The sequence below is a fragment of the Dipodomys merriami genome, unplaced genomic scaffold (assembly GCF_024711535.1).
Source record: "Dipodomys merriami isolate MVZ:Mamm:240054 unplaced genomic scaffold, mDipMer1.0.p SCAF_14, whole genome shotgun sequence".
NCBI lineage: Eukaryota > Metazoa > Chordata > Mammalia > Rodentia > Heteromyidae > Dipodomys > Dipodomys merriami.
Genome location: NW_027202715.1, coordinates 17,584,781 through 17,603,068, shown reverse-complemented (window position 1 = coordinate 17,603,068; position 18,288 = coordinate 17,584,781). Strand labels below are relative to the sequence as shown.

The 18,288-nt window shown below is 44.1% G+C and overlaps 2 protein-coding genes across 10 annotated transcripts in view; both read left to right on the top strand.

Moving 5' to 3' along the window:
• Washc2a (WASH complex subunit 2A) overlaps window positions 1-12,018 on the top strand; it is a 65,001-nt gene extending 52,983 nt beyond the window's left edge. For 3 of the 6 annotated variants that reach the window (XM_070020881.1, XM_070020884.1, XM_070020880.1), the window contains 8 exons: window positions 1,416-1,544; window positions 1,675-1,767; window positions 2,495-2,617; window positions 3,527-3,589; window positions 3,955-4,167; window positions 5,859-6,452; window positions 7,352-7,529; window positions 11,391-12,018. In XM_070020881.1, coding sequence (XP_069876982.1) covers window positions 1,416-1,544; window positions 1,675-1,767; window positions 2,495-2,617; window positions 3,527-3,589; window positions 3,955-4,167; window positions 5,859-6,452; window positions 7,352-7,529; window positions 11,391-11,527 — 1,530 coding nt within the window. In that variant the 3' untranslated portion in view covers window positions 11,528-12,018. The remainder of the gene's footprint in view (window positions 1-1,415; window positions 1,545-1,674; window positions 1,768-2,494; window positions 2,618-3,526; window positions 3,590-3,954; window positions 4,168-5,858; window positions 6,453-7,351; window positions 7,530-11,390) is intronic. The other 3 variants (XM_070020883.1, XM_070020885.1, XM_070020882.1) reach the window with 1 other exon arrangement.
• Window positions 12,019-14,103: 2,085 nt separating this feature from the next.
• Window positions 14,104-18,288, top strand: part of Zfand4 (zinc finger AN1-type containing 4) — a 49,837-nt gene continuing 45,652 nt past the window's right edge. For 3 of the 4 annotated variants that reach the window (XM_070020888.1, XM_070020886.1, XM_070020890.1), the window contains exon 1: window positions 14,350-14,567. The gene's annotated coding sequence lies outside the window, so the exon portion shown is untranslated. Of the gene's footprint in view, window positions 14,257-14,349; window positions 14,568-18,288 lie in introns of those variants that run through there. The other variant, XM_070020887.1, reaches the window with a different exon arrangement.

Genomic DNA, 18,288 nt, shown 5'->3' with positions numbered 1-18,288 from the left:
CCCTGGGTTTGATTCCTGAGGCCCTGGGTTTGATTCCTCAGTACCACATAAAGCCAGAAATGGTGCTGTGGCTCAAGTGGTAGAGTGCTAGCCTTGAGCTGAAGAGCTGAGGGTCAGCATCCAGGCCAAGAGTTCAGGCCCCACAACTGACAAAAAAAAAATAAAAAAAACTGACAGTATTCTCTTGGGACTGTTGCTATCCTGATAATACAACTGGACAGTGACATCACAAGGAAAGTACAAATCAGTATTTTTTGTGAATGTAAATGTTGAAATCCTCAACAAAATACTGCTAAACCCAATTAGGAAATTAGGAAAAGAAATTACACAGCATGTTAAGTGGCCTTTCTTCGTTACTCTGCCTCATCCTCCTACCCCACTTCTTAAAACCAGTATATAATGTTCTTGAATTATATTCACTCTCCTTCACCCTCTCCATTGGCCTTCCACCCTCCCTCTCTTCCCCATTCTTCCACAGAACCTGTTTTACATTCCTGTTGTTCATTTTTGTATATGTGTATGCCAGGATTGGGACTTGAACTCAGGGTCTCATGCTCTTGCTTAGCTTTTGCACTCAATAGCTGGCACTCTGTCACTTTCTCGTGTCATTCATTTTTTAGTATAAATAGTACAAAGGGGTTTCACACATTCAAATATTATACTTTAATCTCATCACCGCCCTCTACTGCTCTCTGGTTCTACATCTTCCTTATGAAAGCACTGAGTTGGGTTTTTTCTTTTTTTTCTTTTCCTCAGTCCTGGGACTTGAACTCAGGGCCAAGCTTTTTTGTTCAAAGCTAATGCTCTATCACTTGAGCTACATTAGCATTTTTAAGTTGGTTAATTAGAGAGGTGTTTGGACTATATAACCTGGGCTAGCTTCAAGATGTACTCTCAGACTCCTGAGTAGCTAGGATTACACATGTGAGCCACTGGCACCCAGTTGGTTTTTCTTTTCAAAGTAAAAATCCAAACACTACAAAAAGGTTGAGAGATAATCTTTCCAGAGTATTTTTCTGCACTACTTTTGGTAGCTCTGTTATATACTTATTGTGTAAAAAGTAATGTCTGTTCCCTGCTGATATGGCATGTAGACCTTGGCCAGTAAACAAAGCTGCAAAGGGATTCCATTTGCTTTGTGACTTTTTTTGTATGTGCTGGTCTGAGGGATTGAACTCAGAGCCTAGGTGCTGTCCCTGAGGTTTTTTGTTCAAGACTAGCACTCTACCAATTGTGGCAGTTTTAGTGGTTCATTGGAGATAAGAATCTCACGGGCTTTTCTGTCCAGACTGTCTTTGAACCTTGATTTTCAGATCTCAGCATTCTGAGTAACTAGGATTGCAGGAGTGAGCTTGTTGTAATTTTTGTAATTTTGTATAGAAACGTTGTCATATGTGGTCTTCTCTCTTGTCCAGGGTCCCATTCTTGATGTCCTCCCCAAAAGTACAGGTGTCTTTCAGGATGAAGAACTCCTTTTCAGCCACAAACTGCAAAAGGACAATGACCCTGATGTTGACCTTTTTGCTGGTACCAAAAAAAACAAGGTCAGTTTCCAATGGTTCCCACATTGTAGCTTTCCGTGGCTAATGTGTCAGATAATGTCCTGGTGGCTCACCTAGCCCTGTAGAAATTGTAGAAATTCTGGGTCTTCAACCTGAGTATTGTCTGTTCTAGTTGTCCAAGCCAAGTGTGGGGAGCCTGTTCGGTGATGAGGATGAGGATGATGATGGTGATGATCTTTTCAGCTCTGCCAAGACCCAGCCTATGGTATCAGATTTTTGTTTTGCCTGGTCCAAGATCAAGGAGCATGGGAATATGACAAGTGGTAGGATGAAGGAAATGCACAGAGAACTCCAGATAACACACTAATACGAATGTGGAGGCTGATAGTAGTATAGGCTAGGGAACAGTTCATACTGATCTTCATCCTGTGTTCCTTATGAACATTAAAGCATTAACCTGGGTTTTCTCTTACAAACTTGTTTTTTTTAACATAATTGTATTGTTGTTAAGGTGTTGGACAGAGGGGTACCATATCAGAAGTTAGGTAATGAGTGCAACTCTTTTTGGACGGTGTTACCCCTCCCGTCACATTTTTAAAGTTTATTGAATCATCATTTGCTTAAGTATGATGCTTGGATTTGTGTGCCTGTCAAGCACCCAGTTTTAAATATGGTTTTATTTTCCTCCTACTATTTTCTATATATAATATAGAAATATATATAGAGGAATATAGAAATATAATATAGAGGACACCTGTGTATGTCACAGATTTTTTTTTCTGTGCTAATCATCAGGTCTTTGGCATGCAGACTCTCCACCACTTAGCTACACTGCTCCCTAAAAATTCGCAGTCTTTAGAACAGTGTTTCTGAAATGCTACTTATAAGCAAGTCCAACACTCATTTGACAAGAGGCCAGGTTCCTTTGTATGTCATAATATCAGTTTAACATTTCTAATAGACAGGGTAGCCTTTTGTATTTTCTTTTGAAGGTACCAGAAAAAAAGAAAGTAATGAAAAAAGACAAGTCTGTTTCCTCTTTCAAGAACCAGAAGCATCCTGACTCCACTCAAGGTAGCAAAGACAACAACATATGGAAATCAGAAGCACCACAGGTTAGGAGTGATTTCTTTCAGGGTTTTGTCTCAGCACAAATGAGTTCCAGTGTGCAGACCCCAAGTTACCTAGCGGTCTCCTGGTTAAGTGGCACTTAGCACTCCTCTCTTCTCATTTATATACTCTTATCCTCACCCATCTCTCTCCACTCCTGTCTCAGGACTCTATTTTTGGACCCAGTTTTGGACCTAGTTATATTTGATTCCAAGATGGAGTCAGAGTAATGCATCTTCTTCCAGTAGAGCCCCCATTACTCCCTCTAGACTCTCAGGGGAGAATTCAAGTGAGTAGGAATCACATCTGATTTCTCCATTGCTTCTCAGTGTCATGTCTTCCAAGGTAGCCGCCTGGTGCTCCCTCATTGGTGGTCCTATCAAAACTCTGTGGAGAGTGGAGTCAGACAGCTGGTTATCCTAGGTGTCTCACTAAGACCTCCATGCTCTGAGCTGAGAAAACAGTGAACTTTTTAGACTAGCACTTGGCAAATTAACTCATCCCAAAAAGATTCTTCCGCTTTTAGAACTTTTGCTTCATGCTGTGGGAGATTGTGTGCACTTGACCTTTTGCCATGCTGACTAACCTGCATGTTAATCTTGCCAGCTGCTCAGGCTTTTGTTCTTCTGACAAAAGTGCAGCTTTTAGGAATGTCACTCCTATCTGCAGCTCCCTTTACTCTCTGTATGATCTGACCGCTCTCATTTCCCTGCTGTGGTAGGGGCTTTGGTGAAGTACTGCCAGCAATATGTGACTAAGCCCCAGGTGTGGCTTCAGTGAAGTGCAGAAAGGGACAGCCTTACTCCATCACAGATTGACATACATATAATCCAAGACATTATAATACATATAATCCAAGACACTTTGCTACCTGTTTCCCAAATGGATTTTTAACTGAATGTAATTTCACACAGGATTCATCAGGTCTCGCTCCATTTAAAACCAAAGAGCCATCCACTCGGATCGGGAAAATACAAGTAATTATAACATGTTTACATCTTCGTTGCCTGCCTTGTGGCATATGTAAATCTTGTTTGGATGTGCACTTTTTTCAGCGGCTGCCAAGCATTTTCTTATCTGTTCCCCAGCCCCCACCACACCCTCCACTCCCACTTACCTTGTTGCTTCTTGTATGCTGTGTCTTTAAAATCTTTTCTTTGATCCCCATGGTGGGCAAAGGTGTGTGACACTCTGTTCTGATTCTGAGACTAGATCAGGTGTTTCTCCCACATTCCTTTTCTCTTGTATTCTACACTGTGTGCACTGATTCTTCTCATATGTCACAGAAAGGATAATAGACTGCTGTATTTAACAAATACTGAGTTTCATTTTTCTTCTTTAGGCAAATTTAGTGATTAACCCAGCGGCCTTGCTGCCTACAGTGGCTCCTCAAATTTTGGGAACAAAGCCTGTTTCACCAGAATTGGCTTTTCCTTCATCTGAACCTGGAAGGAGCCGTGTCCTGGAATCCATCCCCACTCTTCCTGGGAGCGGGGAGGCTGGAGTGAGCTTTGACATTCCAGCTCAGGCAGACACCTTACACAGTGCAAACAAGGTGATGAAACCATCTTTGCTTCCTTTTCCTTTGACCAGAACTTGGATACTTCTAGCCCATTAGTTACAGACACATGATTGTCAGCTCAGCTCCTGTTTAAAGGCAGCACCTTACTTTCCTTTGGCCTGTCCTTCCTCCTTCACTCCAAGTCACTAATTCCACTTCTGTTTTATTTTGTACAGTAGAAACAATGAAGTCCCTCATTTCACTGGTGCTCTACCCTCTGTGGGTCCCCAGAGAAGAACATTCTAGCTCCTGGTTTGGTATGAAAACCCCATTACAGCCAAGCCATGCTTCCAGCTTTTCCAAGTAATCACCCCATGTTTTCAGCCTGAACTGTAGTAACACCTGTTCCCCAGTGTCTGGACACACATGCTCTTATCCTGATGCTGCCCACTGGTCATGCATCTGTTTCACTGAGAACTGCTGTGCCCTGTCTACAGTTCCACCTCTGTGCCCTTAGCCCCTTGTCCCCTTGTCCTGGGCTCCCGACTTCCAGATCCCATGGCATTTCCTTCCCCAGCTAGAAAAGTGCTCATGCTGTTTGACCAGTCTTCAGTGGACTCTGAATTCTCTGAAGTTTTCATTCCATTTTAATGGCTTTCCTTTTTTCTATCTAATCTGCCTTTTCTAGATAGTCTTAGCTGATCTGTATGTTAAGCAGTAGGACTAACTCTAGCAAACACGTTCAGATATTTCCAGACATGTTTCCCCTGTACAAAAGAACAATGTTCTTCCTCTTCTTGTTACTTTTATTAACTTTTTTAAACTTTAAATGTGGGTAGTTCCTAAAATTACTTGTGAAATATCCTTGAAGTAGGCAGGTGTTGTAGCATATTTTTCTTAAAACTCAACTTGATTGTGTACTTTGGAAAGTATGAGAGATCTTGAATTATAACTGTTAAGAGACTTGGTTGTTTTTTTGTTTTGTTTTGTTTTGTCTTTTGTCGGTTGTGGGGCTTGAACTCTAGGCTTGGGTGCTGTCCCTGTGCTCTTCAGCTCAAGGCAAGCGCTCTACTACTTGAGCCACAGCGCCACTTCTGGTTTTCTAGGTTTATTGGAGATAAGAGTCTCACGGACTTTCCTGCCGGGGCTGGCTTTGAACCGTAATCCTCAGATCTCAGCCTCCTGAGTAGCTAGGATTATAGGCATGAGCCACTGGCACCTGGCGAGACTTGTGTTTTGATGGTTTAGATTTCTGATCAATGTTTTCTCCATGTAAGTATTTGAATTGCAAAGTTTAATAACTAAGAAAATAGTTCGACAGATCGTCTTTATACTCTCAATTCTCCCTACTTCTACTACTAGAGACCCTGATATAAGCTAGTGCACTAGGTTTATACCCAAATCCTGACTCATTCTTGTTTTGAAAGATACCCAGGTTTCAATGAAAGGTAGAGGAGGTGTCAGAGAGTTGTGGGTCTCAGAGTGCCAACATACCTACTTTCTGAGATTCCAGTAACAATCTTTTTGTGTGAAACTGAACTGAAACTATTCAGTTCAGAGGAAAAAAATGGGTAACACTAAAGCTATACGCTTTCTTTGGAATCTTTAAGTACCTCTTATCTCCTAGATAATATCTTGATGGAAAGTAGGCCACCTACCCTACAGTATTTTGAGCCAATAGTTCTTTGCTGCTTTCCTCTTATGCCTTTATCACCAGATCAACATGCTCTTTTTTGCCCTTTCAGAACCGTGTCAAAGTGAAAGGGAAGCGCAGGCCACAGACCCGTGCAGCCAGGCGACTGGCTGCCCAGGACTCTAGTGAGTCTGAGGATGTTACTCTCCCCAGAGGACCCATTTCAGTAGTGGCAGATGGAGCCATTTTGCCAAATGGTCATCAGTCCCAGCCTCAATCAGCCAGCGGAAAAGTCATCTCTGAGGTGGCTGTGAGTGCTGCTCCACCACCTGCCATGGACAACAGCCCCTTTGTGACATCTCTGCATCAGCCTAGAGGCGAGGCTGACCTATTTAGTTCTGGGGACATCTTTGCCAAGAGCACAGGACCTCAGTCCATGGACAGAACAAAAGTCAAGGGCAAGGCAGCAGATTCCTTGGCCCCCTCACCAGGGGGAAGTAAGGAAAGCACACTGTTTCCTGCTCTCAGTGAGGCCAGCAGGGATAGTGATCCCTTTCAGTCTGTGAAACCAAGACCAACAAAGAAAACCAACCCCTTTCCTCTCATGGAAGATGAGGATGACCTCTTTAGAGATCAGAAAGGCATGAAGAATGAGTCCAAATTGAGCAATCAGCAGGATGTCACAAAAACACAAGACATTTTTGAGGTAACAGCAATACTTCATAGCTGGTTCTGTGTTAACGAAAATCACTGATTGACTCATTTGAGCCATAGATTATATTAAGTACTTTTTATGCATGTCTGGTATCTCTTTGCTTGGTAATTATTAGAATCTCCTAGTACTAACTGAAATTGACTCAGAAGTGGTTATTTGGAATTTCACCTTAGGGTGAAAACTACCTTAGGGTAGTTTTTGTCATCTGGAATCCTTGATATAAGTCTTCAAAAAAATTTTCAAGATATTCAAAATGGAACCCAGGACTTTACACATGCTAGGCAAGTAGTTAATAATTATAAGCCATACCCCCAGCCCTGGGTATTGATTTTTATAGAATTTTATTGGTTGGCCTCCTTCACCTGCCATTATGACCTATATAAAAGTCCATCAGAGGAGCTTAAATGTTTAATCTGATTCTGGGTAAATTACCCCTGACTGCAACTGCTAGTTTAGCAAAAAAGCAGGCAGTAAGAACTTCAGTGGCTGTTTTTCCCTAGATGTTCATTGGGCATTAGGGTCCCACAGAACAAGTACTCTGTTCCCCAGAGACCCCAAGAGGAAAACCAAATAGAAACCAGGACTACAGGTAATTAAAATGCTTTCTAACAGCACTAACTGCCATTTAGGATTACCTGGAGTGAAGTTGGTGGGCAGGGATGAGGTACTGAGAAGGCCGTACTGCAGAGTTGGCATTTGAATTGGGACTAGAAGAACAAAAAGAAGCAGAGATCTAGCATAGTGAGGGATACCACTGTCCCTGACTGTCATGGCAGTTTGGATTTCTACAATTTGCTTAAGTATGTTTAGTGAAAAAAGTACTTCAAAGAAAAAAAAAAAGGACAAAATGGCTTTCCTTTTTTAAAAAAATATTTTTTTTTCCTTAAAAGGATGATATATTTGCCACTGAAGCAATTATACCCTTTCAAAAAAAGAAAGAGAAGGAAAGAACTTTGGAATCCAACTTATTTGATGATAATATTGATATCTTTGCTGACCTAACTGTAAAACCAAAAGAAAAGTCCAAAAAGAAAGTGGAAACTAAGTCTATATTTGATGATGATATGGGTAAGTTTGTTACCATTCAGTTACCACCTGGCTATGTCTCTTTCCTGGATACTGATCCCTAGCAGATTTCCTTCTGTTTTGCTCTCTGATCCTAGTTAGGCTAAGGATGGATAGTGCTGTACATCTAAGAATTTGAAGGAAGGCTGAGTACTGGTGGCTTATGCCTCCTCAGGAGGCTAAGATCTGAGTTTCATTGTTTAAACCCAGCCCAAATAGGAAAGTCCATGAGACTCTTACCTCCAATAAAATACTCAAAAAAAAAAAAGCCAGATGTGGGGCTGTGGCAGCTCAGGGACAACCCCTAAGTCCTGAGTTCAAGCCCCAGGACAGACACAAAAACACACAAAAAGAATATGAAGGAGCTAGAACATGACCTTTAAGAAAAATAGAACTTGTGGGGCTGGGAAGGTGGCTCAGTGGTAGAGCACTTGCCTTGCAAGCCAGAGGCCCTGGGTTTGATTCCTCAGTACCACATAAGCAAAAAAGCCGGATGTGGCGCTGTGGCTCAAGTGGTAGAGTGCTAGCCTTGAGCTGAAGAGCTGAGGGATAGCACCCAGGCCCAGAGTTCAGGCCTCACGACTGGACCCCCCCCCCCCAAAAAAAAAAAAAGAAGAAAAGAAAAATAGAACTTGTTTTTGTTTGCTTTTTAATCAGTCATGGGGCTTAAACTCAGGGCCTGGGCACTATTCCTAAGCTCTTTTGCTCAAGCTAGTGCTCTGCCATTTTGAGCCACAGCACTATTTCCAATTTTCTGGTGGTTAACTGGAAATTAAGAGTCTCAAGGACTTTACTGCCTGGGTTGGCTTCAAACTGCAATCCTCAGATCTCAGCCTCCTGAGTTGCTAGGATTACAGTCATGAACCACTGGCACCTGGCTAGTAAATAGAATTTTTATGCCCTCTGCCATCCACTAAACTTCATGATGTTATGAAAAAAAAACAACAAAAACTGCTCCTATGCTGACCTAGGCTGACATGGCCATAAGAGTCAGTCAAGAGTTGGAACTACAAGCCGGGCACTGGTGGCTCACACCTGTAATCCTAGCTACTCAGGAGCCTGAGATCTGAGGATCACAGTTCAAAGCCAGCCCAGGCAGGAAAGTCCATGATACTCTTATCTCCAATAAAACCACCAGAAAAAAACCGGAAGTGGCGCAGTGGCTCAAGTGGTAGAGCACTAGCCTTGAGCTAAAGAGCTGAAGGACAGCACCCAGGCCCAAAGTTCAAGACCCACAACCAACCAACCAAAAAAAAAAGAGTTGGAACTACAGAGGGAAGACAGCAATTCAGAGACTTGAGGGGCATTGCAGCATAGCAGCACTATGCACAAGGGGTGGAATTTCACTTAGCTCCTTGAGTTTGTGTTTGGGGACATGCTGCTACTTCTGTTTGGCTATGAGGCAAGTAGCCATACATGTTGGCCTAGATCCTATATTAGTACCCCTGTGCTGAGGCCAAATACATGCTTCCTGCTCTCTCCTCTTGCAAGTCTGCACCTGGGAGATGGCCACATTGGGTCTGTCCACCCAGCAAACCTGTGCTGTCTTCTCTTACATACTACCACATGGAATGCAGAAGAGACCTTTTTCCCCCTAGTAAGAGAATTTAAACTCAGCGCTTTACATTTGCTAAGCAGGTGCTCCACCACTCAGTCTTCTCTGCCAGGCCCATTTTGTGTTGGATTTTTTTTTTTTTTTTTTTTGCCCGTCCTGGGGCTTGAATTCAGGGCCTGAGCACTGTCCCTGAGCTTCTTTTGCTCAAGGCTAGCACTCTACCACTAGATCCAAAGCGCCACCTCTGTTTTTTTCTGTGTATTTGGTACTGATGAATTGAACCCAGGGCTTCATGCCTGTTAGGCAAACACTCTACCACTAAGCCACATTCCCAACCAGTATAGGTTATTTTTGAGGTAGAGTTTTGTTTTTGCCCCAGGTGTTCTTGATCATGATCCTATTTGTACTTCCTTTTGCCTCTAGGATGACAGGTTTGCACTCTTGTGCCAGCTGTTGTGCTTCCACCAGAGCTTGAGATAATAGGCATTCAAACACTGTGTCCAGCCAGTGGTGAACTGGCTTCCAAATGCAATACCCTAATCTCTTATCTCCCAAGTAGAAGTCTCCACCCAACTGAGACTTCAATTTGGATTATATTTTCACTTTATTTTTTGAAGAGGATCTTGCTATAGCCTAGGCTATCCTTGAACTTGGGAGCCTCAGCTTCCCAGGTGCTGCAATTATGTGTTCACATGGCTTGAATTTTTAGTTATCAAAAAATGTAATTCATGCTAATGGTAATAGAATCACCCAACTTATAAAATGTAGAAAGTGAAAAAAGCCTTAAATGTAACCTGAATTGTTTGGTGTATCCTTTCGGATACAGTGATACTTATGTACATTTATGTGCATAGATACCTTTATCAAAAATAATACACTTTACCTGTTGGACTATTCCCTTTAGTCACATATGCCTTTCTATGTCAACACACATAGATCTCCTGCCATGATTTTAATGTTTGAATAATAGTTTATATTTAGCCATTAGCTTATTAATAGCAGTCTCAGTTGGTTGTTTTTTTGTTATAATGTAGTTATTATCATTTGTGTATACTTTATGTGCCAGTCCTGGGGCTTGAATTCAGGTGCTTTCCCTGAGCTTCTTTTTGCTCAAGGCTAATTCTCCTACCACTTGAGCCACAGCTCCACTTCCAGCTTTTTTGATGATTAATTGGAGCTAAGTGTCTCACAGACTTTTCTGACTGGCTGGCTTTGAACCATGATCCTCAGATCTCAGCCTCTTGAGCAGCTAGGGTTACAGATGTGAGCCAGCAACAGTTGCCTTATATCCCTGTTTTAATGTTCACATGCGGGATACTTAGTAGACTCCTAGCAATTAACATTATATATCACTAGGTAAGTCACATCCAAATCATGCTTTAAGGTCTATGAAACATTACACATAGATGTAGCAATAAGGATGTCATTCTTACTATTAAGATACCTCGAAGTGTTTTATTCTGAAAGAGAATGACTCCTGTATTTGATTTCCCTTTGCATAATCTGCTTGCCCTTTTTTTTTTTTGGTCGGTCATGGGTCTTAAACTCTGGGCCTGGGCACTGTCCCTCAGTTCTTCAGCTCAAGGCTAGCACTCTACCACTTGAGCCACAGCGCCGAGATAAGAGTCTCATAGACTTTCCTGCCCAGGCTGGTTTTTGAACCACAATCCTCCGATTTCAGTCTCCTGAGTAGCTAGGATTACAGCAGTGAGCCACCAGTGCCTGGCTTGCTTGCCCTCTTAAAATGCAGAGTGAAGAGACATAGAAATTAGTCCAGTATTTAAGAAAATCCTGGACTGGATCAGATCAGTTGCTTTCCCTTCCTTCCTCTTCTGTGTGCACTCTTACACATATTTGTGTGTATGTGTGTCAGTTGTGGGGCTTGAACTCAGGGCCTGGGAGCTGTCCCTGAGCTTTTGTGCTCAAGGCTAATGTTCTACCACTTGAGTCACAGCACCACTTCCAGTTAATTGGAGTGGTTAATTGGAGATAAAAGTCTCATGGGGACTTTTCTGCCCAGGCTGGCTTCGAACCACTATCCTCAGATCTCAACTTCCTGAGTAGCTAGAATTACAGGCATGTGCCACTGGCACCTTCCTTACACTTTTTTATGCCAGAAAAATTTATGCTTAGAGAGAATGTGACTTGTATGTAATCATAAAACTGTAACAGAGACAAAAATCTAAAACTTTTTTTTCTTAGTGTACTTTCTGTACTGTTACCAGAATTGAGTCTTCAATGTTTTGTGTGGATGTGTCTTAAAAACACCTATTTCCTGTTCAGCAACCTTTTTTTCTTTCTTTTCATAGATGATATCTTCTCTGGTGTCCAGGCCAAAACAACCAAACCAAAAAGCCACTCTGCACAGGTAGCACCTGAACCAAGATCGGAACACAAGGTGGCCAATATATTTGATGATCCCCTAAATGCCTTTGGAGACCACTAGAACATAGTTTTCCACTCCACAGTTTTCAGCTGCAGCCTTGATTTAGCCCTTATACTCATTCTCTTAGGTTATAAAAAGCTGAAACAGCTAGCTCATCTTACACCTGATGTACTTAGTATTTTTCTGCAGATTTTAATCATGCTTAATACTGCAAAATGAAAATGTTTTCAGAGAAATGTTTCTATTTATTCAGTCTTAAGTCCACAAAAAGATTAAGAATATTAGAAATATTTCATAGAGGTAGGGGCAGGGAATCTAGAGTACAAAACAAATGCCAGATAGATAAATGCCAGTGAGTGGCTAAGTCAAGACTTCATGGGGGTTGGGGAGCAGTCAGGGGGAATGAAAGATCAGAGGTTAAGGGGTCTACGCCTGACAGGGAATTTCCACTGAATGCTGAAAATGCCTCTGCAAATCCTCTAAGGGAAAATTTGGCAAACTATGTTGCTCCCACTGTCTAATATAAATAAAGTTTTATTGGTGCGCCTCCACACCCATTCATTTACACTTGTGGCTTTCCACCCACCTCCAGTGTCAGAGTTGAATTGCTGCAGAAACTGGATGGCTTAGGCACATAAGATATTTACTTTTGGACCCTTTGTAGAAATGGTTTGCTGACCCTTGCTCCAAAGTATACACTTGCATCCTTGGAGCTGTGCATTTACTTGTGGAAGGAGCAGGTTAAGGCTAGATAAAAGCAGGAAAGTGCTGGGGGATAGAATGATAGAATTGTCAGTCTCCAGAGTTATCCTAGCCTATCAGAGCAGCACTGATCTCAGCAATCCTGAAGCCACCGATTTCTTCCTTGGGCATGTTATGACTGGATGGGGTAATTGACTAAAGGCCAAAGTTAAAGATTTAATGTGGCCCCTACATGTCAGCTATGTGTCCTGATCTGCTCTGCAAGTTACTTGGTAGCAGAAGAGGGCATTTGTAGATAATCTGTCCTTTTCAGACATCTCCCTTCTCTTCTCTGGGTATGTAAACCCAACCTAGTGTGGAACGGACTCCATGAGCATGTGTCAACTAGTTTTCATTTTATTTTGAAACTGCAAGATCCCATTGGTCTTTAGAATTAATTGAGGGCTGGGAAGGTGGCTCAGTGGTAGAGCACTTGCCTTGCATGCCTGAGGCCCTGGGTTCGATTCCTCAGCACCACATAAGCAAAATGAAAAAAGCCGGAAGTGGCGCTATAGCTCAAGTGGTAGAGCGCTAGCCTTGAGCTGAAGAGCCGAGGGACAGCGCCCAGGCCCAGAGTTCAGGCCCCACGACCGGACCCAAAAAAAAAAAAAAAGTCTAGAATTAATTGATTCTAGGAGATCCAGTAGACAATAGGGCTGTCTTGAGAGCAGTCTTCATGACAAAAAGTTCCTATGGGAAGTACTTTCTATATTATTGTACTCAGTTTCCAGTCTTCAGAACAGGTAATGTTCTAATTTTACAAGTAGGCTGGAATCTAGAAGCTATGTGGATCAAGGTTAGAGTTTTGTATTTTTTCCAAAATTTCACATCTGGCTCTCCCACTTTGAGCTGTTTTGATGGTGACAAACTCTTCTGTTTTCCTTAACTCTTCTTTCCACCTTCATAAATGGTTTCAGTAGTAGCCTTGTGAGAAGCAGAGAACATGTAAAGAGCCCTGTAACTGGTTAGTTAATGGAACTGTATTAGAAGTCATTAAATTCATCATCTTGACTCCAATTCCCACAGTCATTTCTTTCAACTGGGTAGCAGGGTTGACAAGCACTTTTTACCTAGTTTAAGACTCCATTACAGGTACTATTGTAGGATCTCCTTACAAAGATGATTACTAGGCTGGGAGCTATGGCATGCACCTATATAGTCCCAGATGATGGGAGGCTGAAGCAGAAGCCTTACCTATTCCAGATCATTCCCGTGCTGGGACCTTGCGTTCTGCAACAAACACAAAACAAAGATGACTGCCATCTTGTCTTTGTCCTCAAGGAATTAGTCTATTAGCATTAAGCACCCATAGTTTAACCGGTGAGAGACTAACATGAAAACCCAGGGTCTTTCCCTTGACCCGTGGTAGAGTAGGTTTGTTGAACTGGAAAGTGATGATGGGGACTCAGGAAATGACAGTGGCGGACCAACAGATTCCACATCAGTCAAGTCACAAGTGGAGGAGGAGTGAACCCGCTGTGGGAGGTAAATTCAGTGTAGTTGCATAATCCACCCGGTGAAATAGGCAGCGGGGCTGGAAGACCTCTCAGGGTCCACTGTGCGGAAAACAGCGCTGTAGACGGGGCCGGGCGGGAGGAGTGTGCTCAGCCGGCTCCGATGGCGCCGTGGGGACCTGTGTGGTCACGTGTGCTCGCGGGGCCGTCTCCCGTGACACCCGGGAGGACGTGTGTCGGGGTGACGAGCAGAACCTGTGTGGCGCCACGCTGTGTGGTCGCTGCCTTCCCTCCGCACACGGGGTGTGTGTGGGGGGGGGGATGGGAGGTCCTCGGGAAGTTACCTGCTGACGCCCGTCCTAGGTCAGGCGTGGGATGGCCCCATTTTTCAGACGGGGCAATGGAGGCCGGAAATACCAGAGGACGGCTGGGTGCGGCCCGGGCACCCGACGTGCCACGGCTCTGGGAATGCCACTAGGGACAAGACCGGTCTAGGGCCCTCCGATCCGAGAGGCCGTGCGTGTGTCCCGGGGCAGGTGCACAGACCTGGCCACTCCGGGCACGTCAAGAGGCTGGCCTGCAGCCGCCGGCCAGGTAGGTCCCCAGGCGGGGTCCGCGGTTGTCAAGAGAAAGCGTCAACATCCGGGACCTCCCAACGGACAACCACGTCCAAACGCCTGGGAGTCCCCGGCGCCTGAGCAACCGCCGGCGTCGCGTCCAGGCCCCGCCCCACCCCCACCCCACCGCCGCTTATTGGAGGACTCCGGGTGAGCCGGCGAGCGATTGGCGGACGCTGTCACAAAGGGCGGGAGCTGGCTGCGTTGCGGCGGTCCCTGCGGCGGAGGCTCTGCACAGCGCGCACCTCCCCGGCTGCTTAGGGCGGGCGCCCAGCGGACCAGAAGCCGGTGAGGGCGAGCGGGCCGGGTGGGGAGGGCGCCGGGGCCGAGCCGGGCCGCGCTGCGCCGCCCGCCGCTCGGCCCGGGGCCGCCGGGCCGCACCCCGCGCTCCGCAGCCCCCGCCGGCGCCGCCCGGCCGCGCCCCGATGGGTGGCGAGCGCGGAGCGGCCGCAGCGCCTCCCGGCCCGGCGGCGCGGGGCTCGGGGTCGCGGTCCCTCGGGCCGCGGCCCTCCAGACTGCGGCCGGAGGAGGTCTGTGCGCCTAGAACTTTCTCGCCAATGATGACACCACTGTGGTTACCACCCTTTGTTCTTTTCTTCCTTGGAAATCACTCCCGTGACTACTCCCCTTGGTTGGACTCAGACTTTCGGCGGCAGCCCCGACACCATTAATACTTTTTAATTGTATTGCAACGATCTCGTTGGCAATTCTCAGGCTAGGCTAGGTGACGGACTGATGTCAACATCTGCCACCTTCTCTCCTCCAACTTGTTACTTCAGGGCATTGCTCCAAAAGAGCGGCGGGGTGAAGGAAATGCTGCTTAAAACGTCCTTTCACTCCAAACTCCATGTTATCCAGCTCTTTCTCCCTGCATGCTCACTTCAGATTCTTCTGCTGTACCAGCAGCTGCTTTGTGGGCAGGACTGTGGTGGGAACCACGCGCTGCTCATTCTCTAGTCTCCTCTTATTTGCTGTCTAGCATGTGACTATGCTTTTCAGAATGTGCATAGCACATCAGGCATTTCACTACCAGGCTGTTTCACTATCAGACTGATCCAGAGCCATAAACATGCAAGCCGTCAACATGTCAGTAAGCAGGAGCTCAGTGCCTGCATATAGTGTTGAAGTTAATGTGTAATAAAACCGGAGCAATGCTCCTTAATACTGGGCTATTGTCACTATCACCAGTAGTGTCACCACAGTGCTTTGCATTATTCTATTTGTTGATCGGTAGTTTGGTAAGTAGCGTTAACAGCACTCAATGCTGTCAGCAGCAGCTTTTCTTGTTTGATGCTGTTTGGGAGCATTAGCCATCTGCACAATGCAGTTCAGGTTTTCCTCCAAGCATGATGAATTTTACACTATAGCAGAAATACCTGCATGTGCATGTTTGTCATGAGTTAGAAAGTTTTGGTGGACGTGGGAGTCAATTAGTATGTGATTCCAGCATATATATGTGGGGAATTACATCTCTCTAAACAAACTTTTGGAAATAAACCACATTCCCACATCTCTAAAAGAAGAATACTTCATCTAGACTATGTTTTTTTTTCTAAACCTCTGTGTGTGTGTGTGTGTGTGTGTGTGTGTGTGTGTGTGTGTGTGTGTGTGTGTGTGTGTGTGTGTGTAGGTGATGGTGGTGGTGGTGGTGGTGGTGAGGGTTAGATTTCAGAGCCTTTCCTTGACAAGGTCCACTTGAGATATGCCTCTAGCCCCTAAAGACCAATTGAGAAAAGTAATTTTTAAAAATTCTTTCATTGAAGGAATCTTTAATGGGTATAAATATGTACAACATACCTCTGGGTGATAGAGAAGACATCAGAAGTTGTCCCTCCCTTAAAGAGCTTATAATTTAGAAGGACAAGATATATATATAAATGAAATTGTTATGGGTACAATGCATGACATGGGTAAACAGCAAATAGATTTTTGCAAGATCATCAACATATTTGAGCTCAATTCTTTTTTTCTGACAATACTAGGAATTTAACCCAGAGTCTCTCACATACCAGACAAGATCTCTACCACTAAGCTACATCCCTAACCCCTTTAAGGTGATTAATAACTTGTCACTTCCTAGGGCAGAGTAGGAGCAGCAATACAGAGGCTGATATGTCCTGAACCTGCAGGTATAAAGATTAGAGTTTGAGACATATTGGGATTAGGTATATAGACAAGTAAAAGGAGCTGGCAGCTGGGCACTGGCACCTCATACTTGTCATCCTGAGATCTGTCAAGCTGAGATCTGGGCACTGGTGGCTCACACCTGTCATCCTAACTGCTCAGGAGGCTGAGATCTGGGCACTGGTGGCTCATGCCTGTCATCCTAACTGCTCAGGAAGCTGAGATCTGAGGATTTTGGTTCCAAGCCAGGCCTGGTGAAAAGGTCCATCAGACTCTATGTTCATTTAACCAGTAAAAAGCCAGAAGTGGCATTGTGGCTCAAGTGGCAGAGTGCTAGACTTGAGCAAAGAAGCTAAAGAGAAACTTGGTCCTGAGTTCAAACCCCAGTAGAGGCACATGTGCAGACACACACACATACGCACAGAATCTAGAAGATAATATGGGTGATTTTACGAGCCATTCTAGGGAGTCTGAAAGTTAACCTGTAGACATCATAGGACCTTAAGTTGAGAAATAACAGGATTGGTTCTATATTTTCAAAAGATAACTGCTCATGTTATGTGTTATGAGAAAAATGTGAATTAAATCAACAACGTGATATAATCAGTATTATGTGTAATTAGTGTTATGTGATGAATTGGGATGTATAAAATCCACATTAAAATTCAAAATGCTAATGAGGATGTAGAGTGACAGAACTCTAGTTCTTTGCTGGTTGCAGGCACTTAAGAGTATTGTCTGGACACTTCCTAAAAATTCCAGCAGCTGCTCTGCATTCCTTGGGATCTTTCCAAATAGTTGAAAATATATTTTCTCTTTTTGCCCTACCCATTTTTGAGGAGCTACTGGTGATCAAACTCAGGACCTTGAGTTTGCTTGGAAGTTAGCAGGAGCTAACTGCATCCCACTAAGTCTAAACACACCTTAACTCACAGCTGGCACTCACACTGAACGCCTTGGGACTTACCCAAATGGTCATTTTGTCTTTTCTCTCTTCTTCCCTCTGTTTTTGGTGGTCCTGATGATGGAACTCAGGACTTTGTGTGTGTTAGACAAGTTCTGTATCACTTAAGCCACACTTAGTAAGAAACTTATATCCACATACAAAACCCGAATACAGGGTCAATAGCAGTTTTGTTCATAATTGCCAGAAGTCAGAAATATTCTAGATACCTATCCCAGCAAATGGGATCCAGACAGGGGAATACAGTTCAGCACTAAAAAGACAGCCATGAAACAATATGGAAGGAATCCCAAGTGTATGTTAAAGAATGAGAGAAACCACTTTGAAAAGGCTGCACGTCATATGTCATATGACATTAAAATAATCAGTAGTTAACAGGAAACAGCTTGAAGGGTGCAATAAACAGAACACAGAAGGATTTTAGGGAAGTGAATCTACACTGAGCTTTTGTCTAGTCCTGTAGATTCACAGTACCAAGAGGAAGCCCTAATGTAATCTATAGACTGGGTGATAATTATGTATAGGTTCACCATTTGTAACAAAAGTGCCATGCTGGTGCAGGATCCAGCTAGGATGAGAAGGGAGGGGAGGGGCCTAATGGGACTTTGTCCTCAGTTCTGCTGAGAACTTGTCCATTTGAAAGGAAACAGACTCATTCTTGCTTTAACTTAGATTCATTTCCCTCATTGGTAAATTTTCTCTGCAATGATTTCTGAAGAGTAAAATAATTTTAGAACTTAATGTGACCTCTTCCTCTACTCCAACCTAAATAATAGAGAATAAAATAATTACTAAACAATATGATAAATTGATACCCTCATCCAGTTTCGTTCCAAGGCCAGGCTCTGCCCATGGCTCACACCTGTAATCCTAGCTGCTCAGGAGGCTGAGGTCGGAGAACTGTGGTTTGAAGGGAGGAAA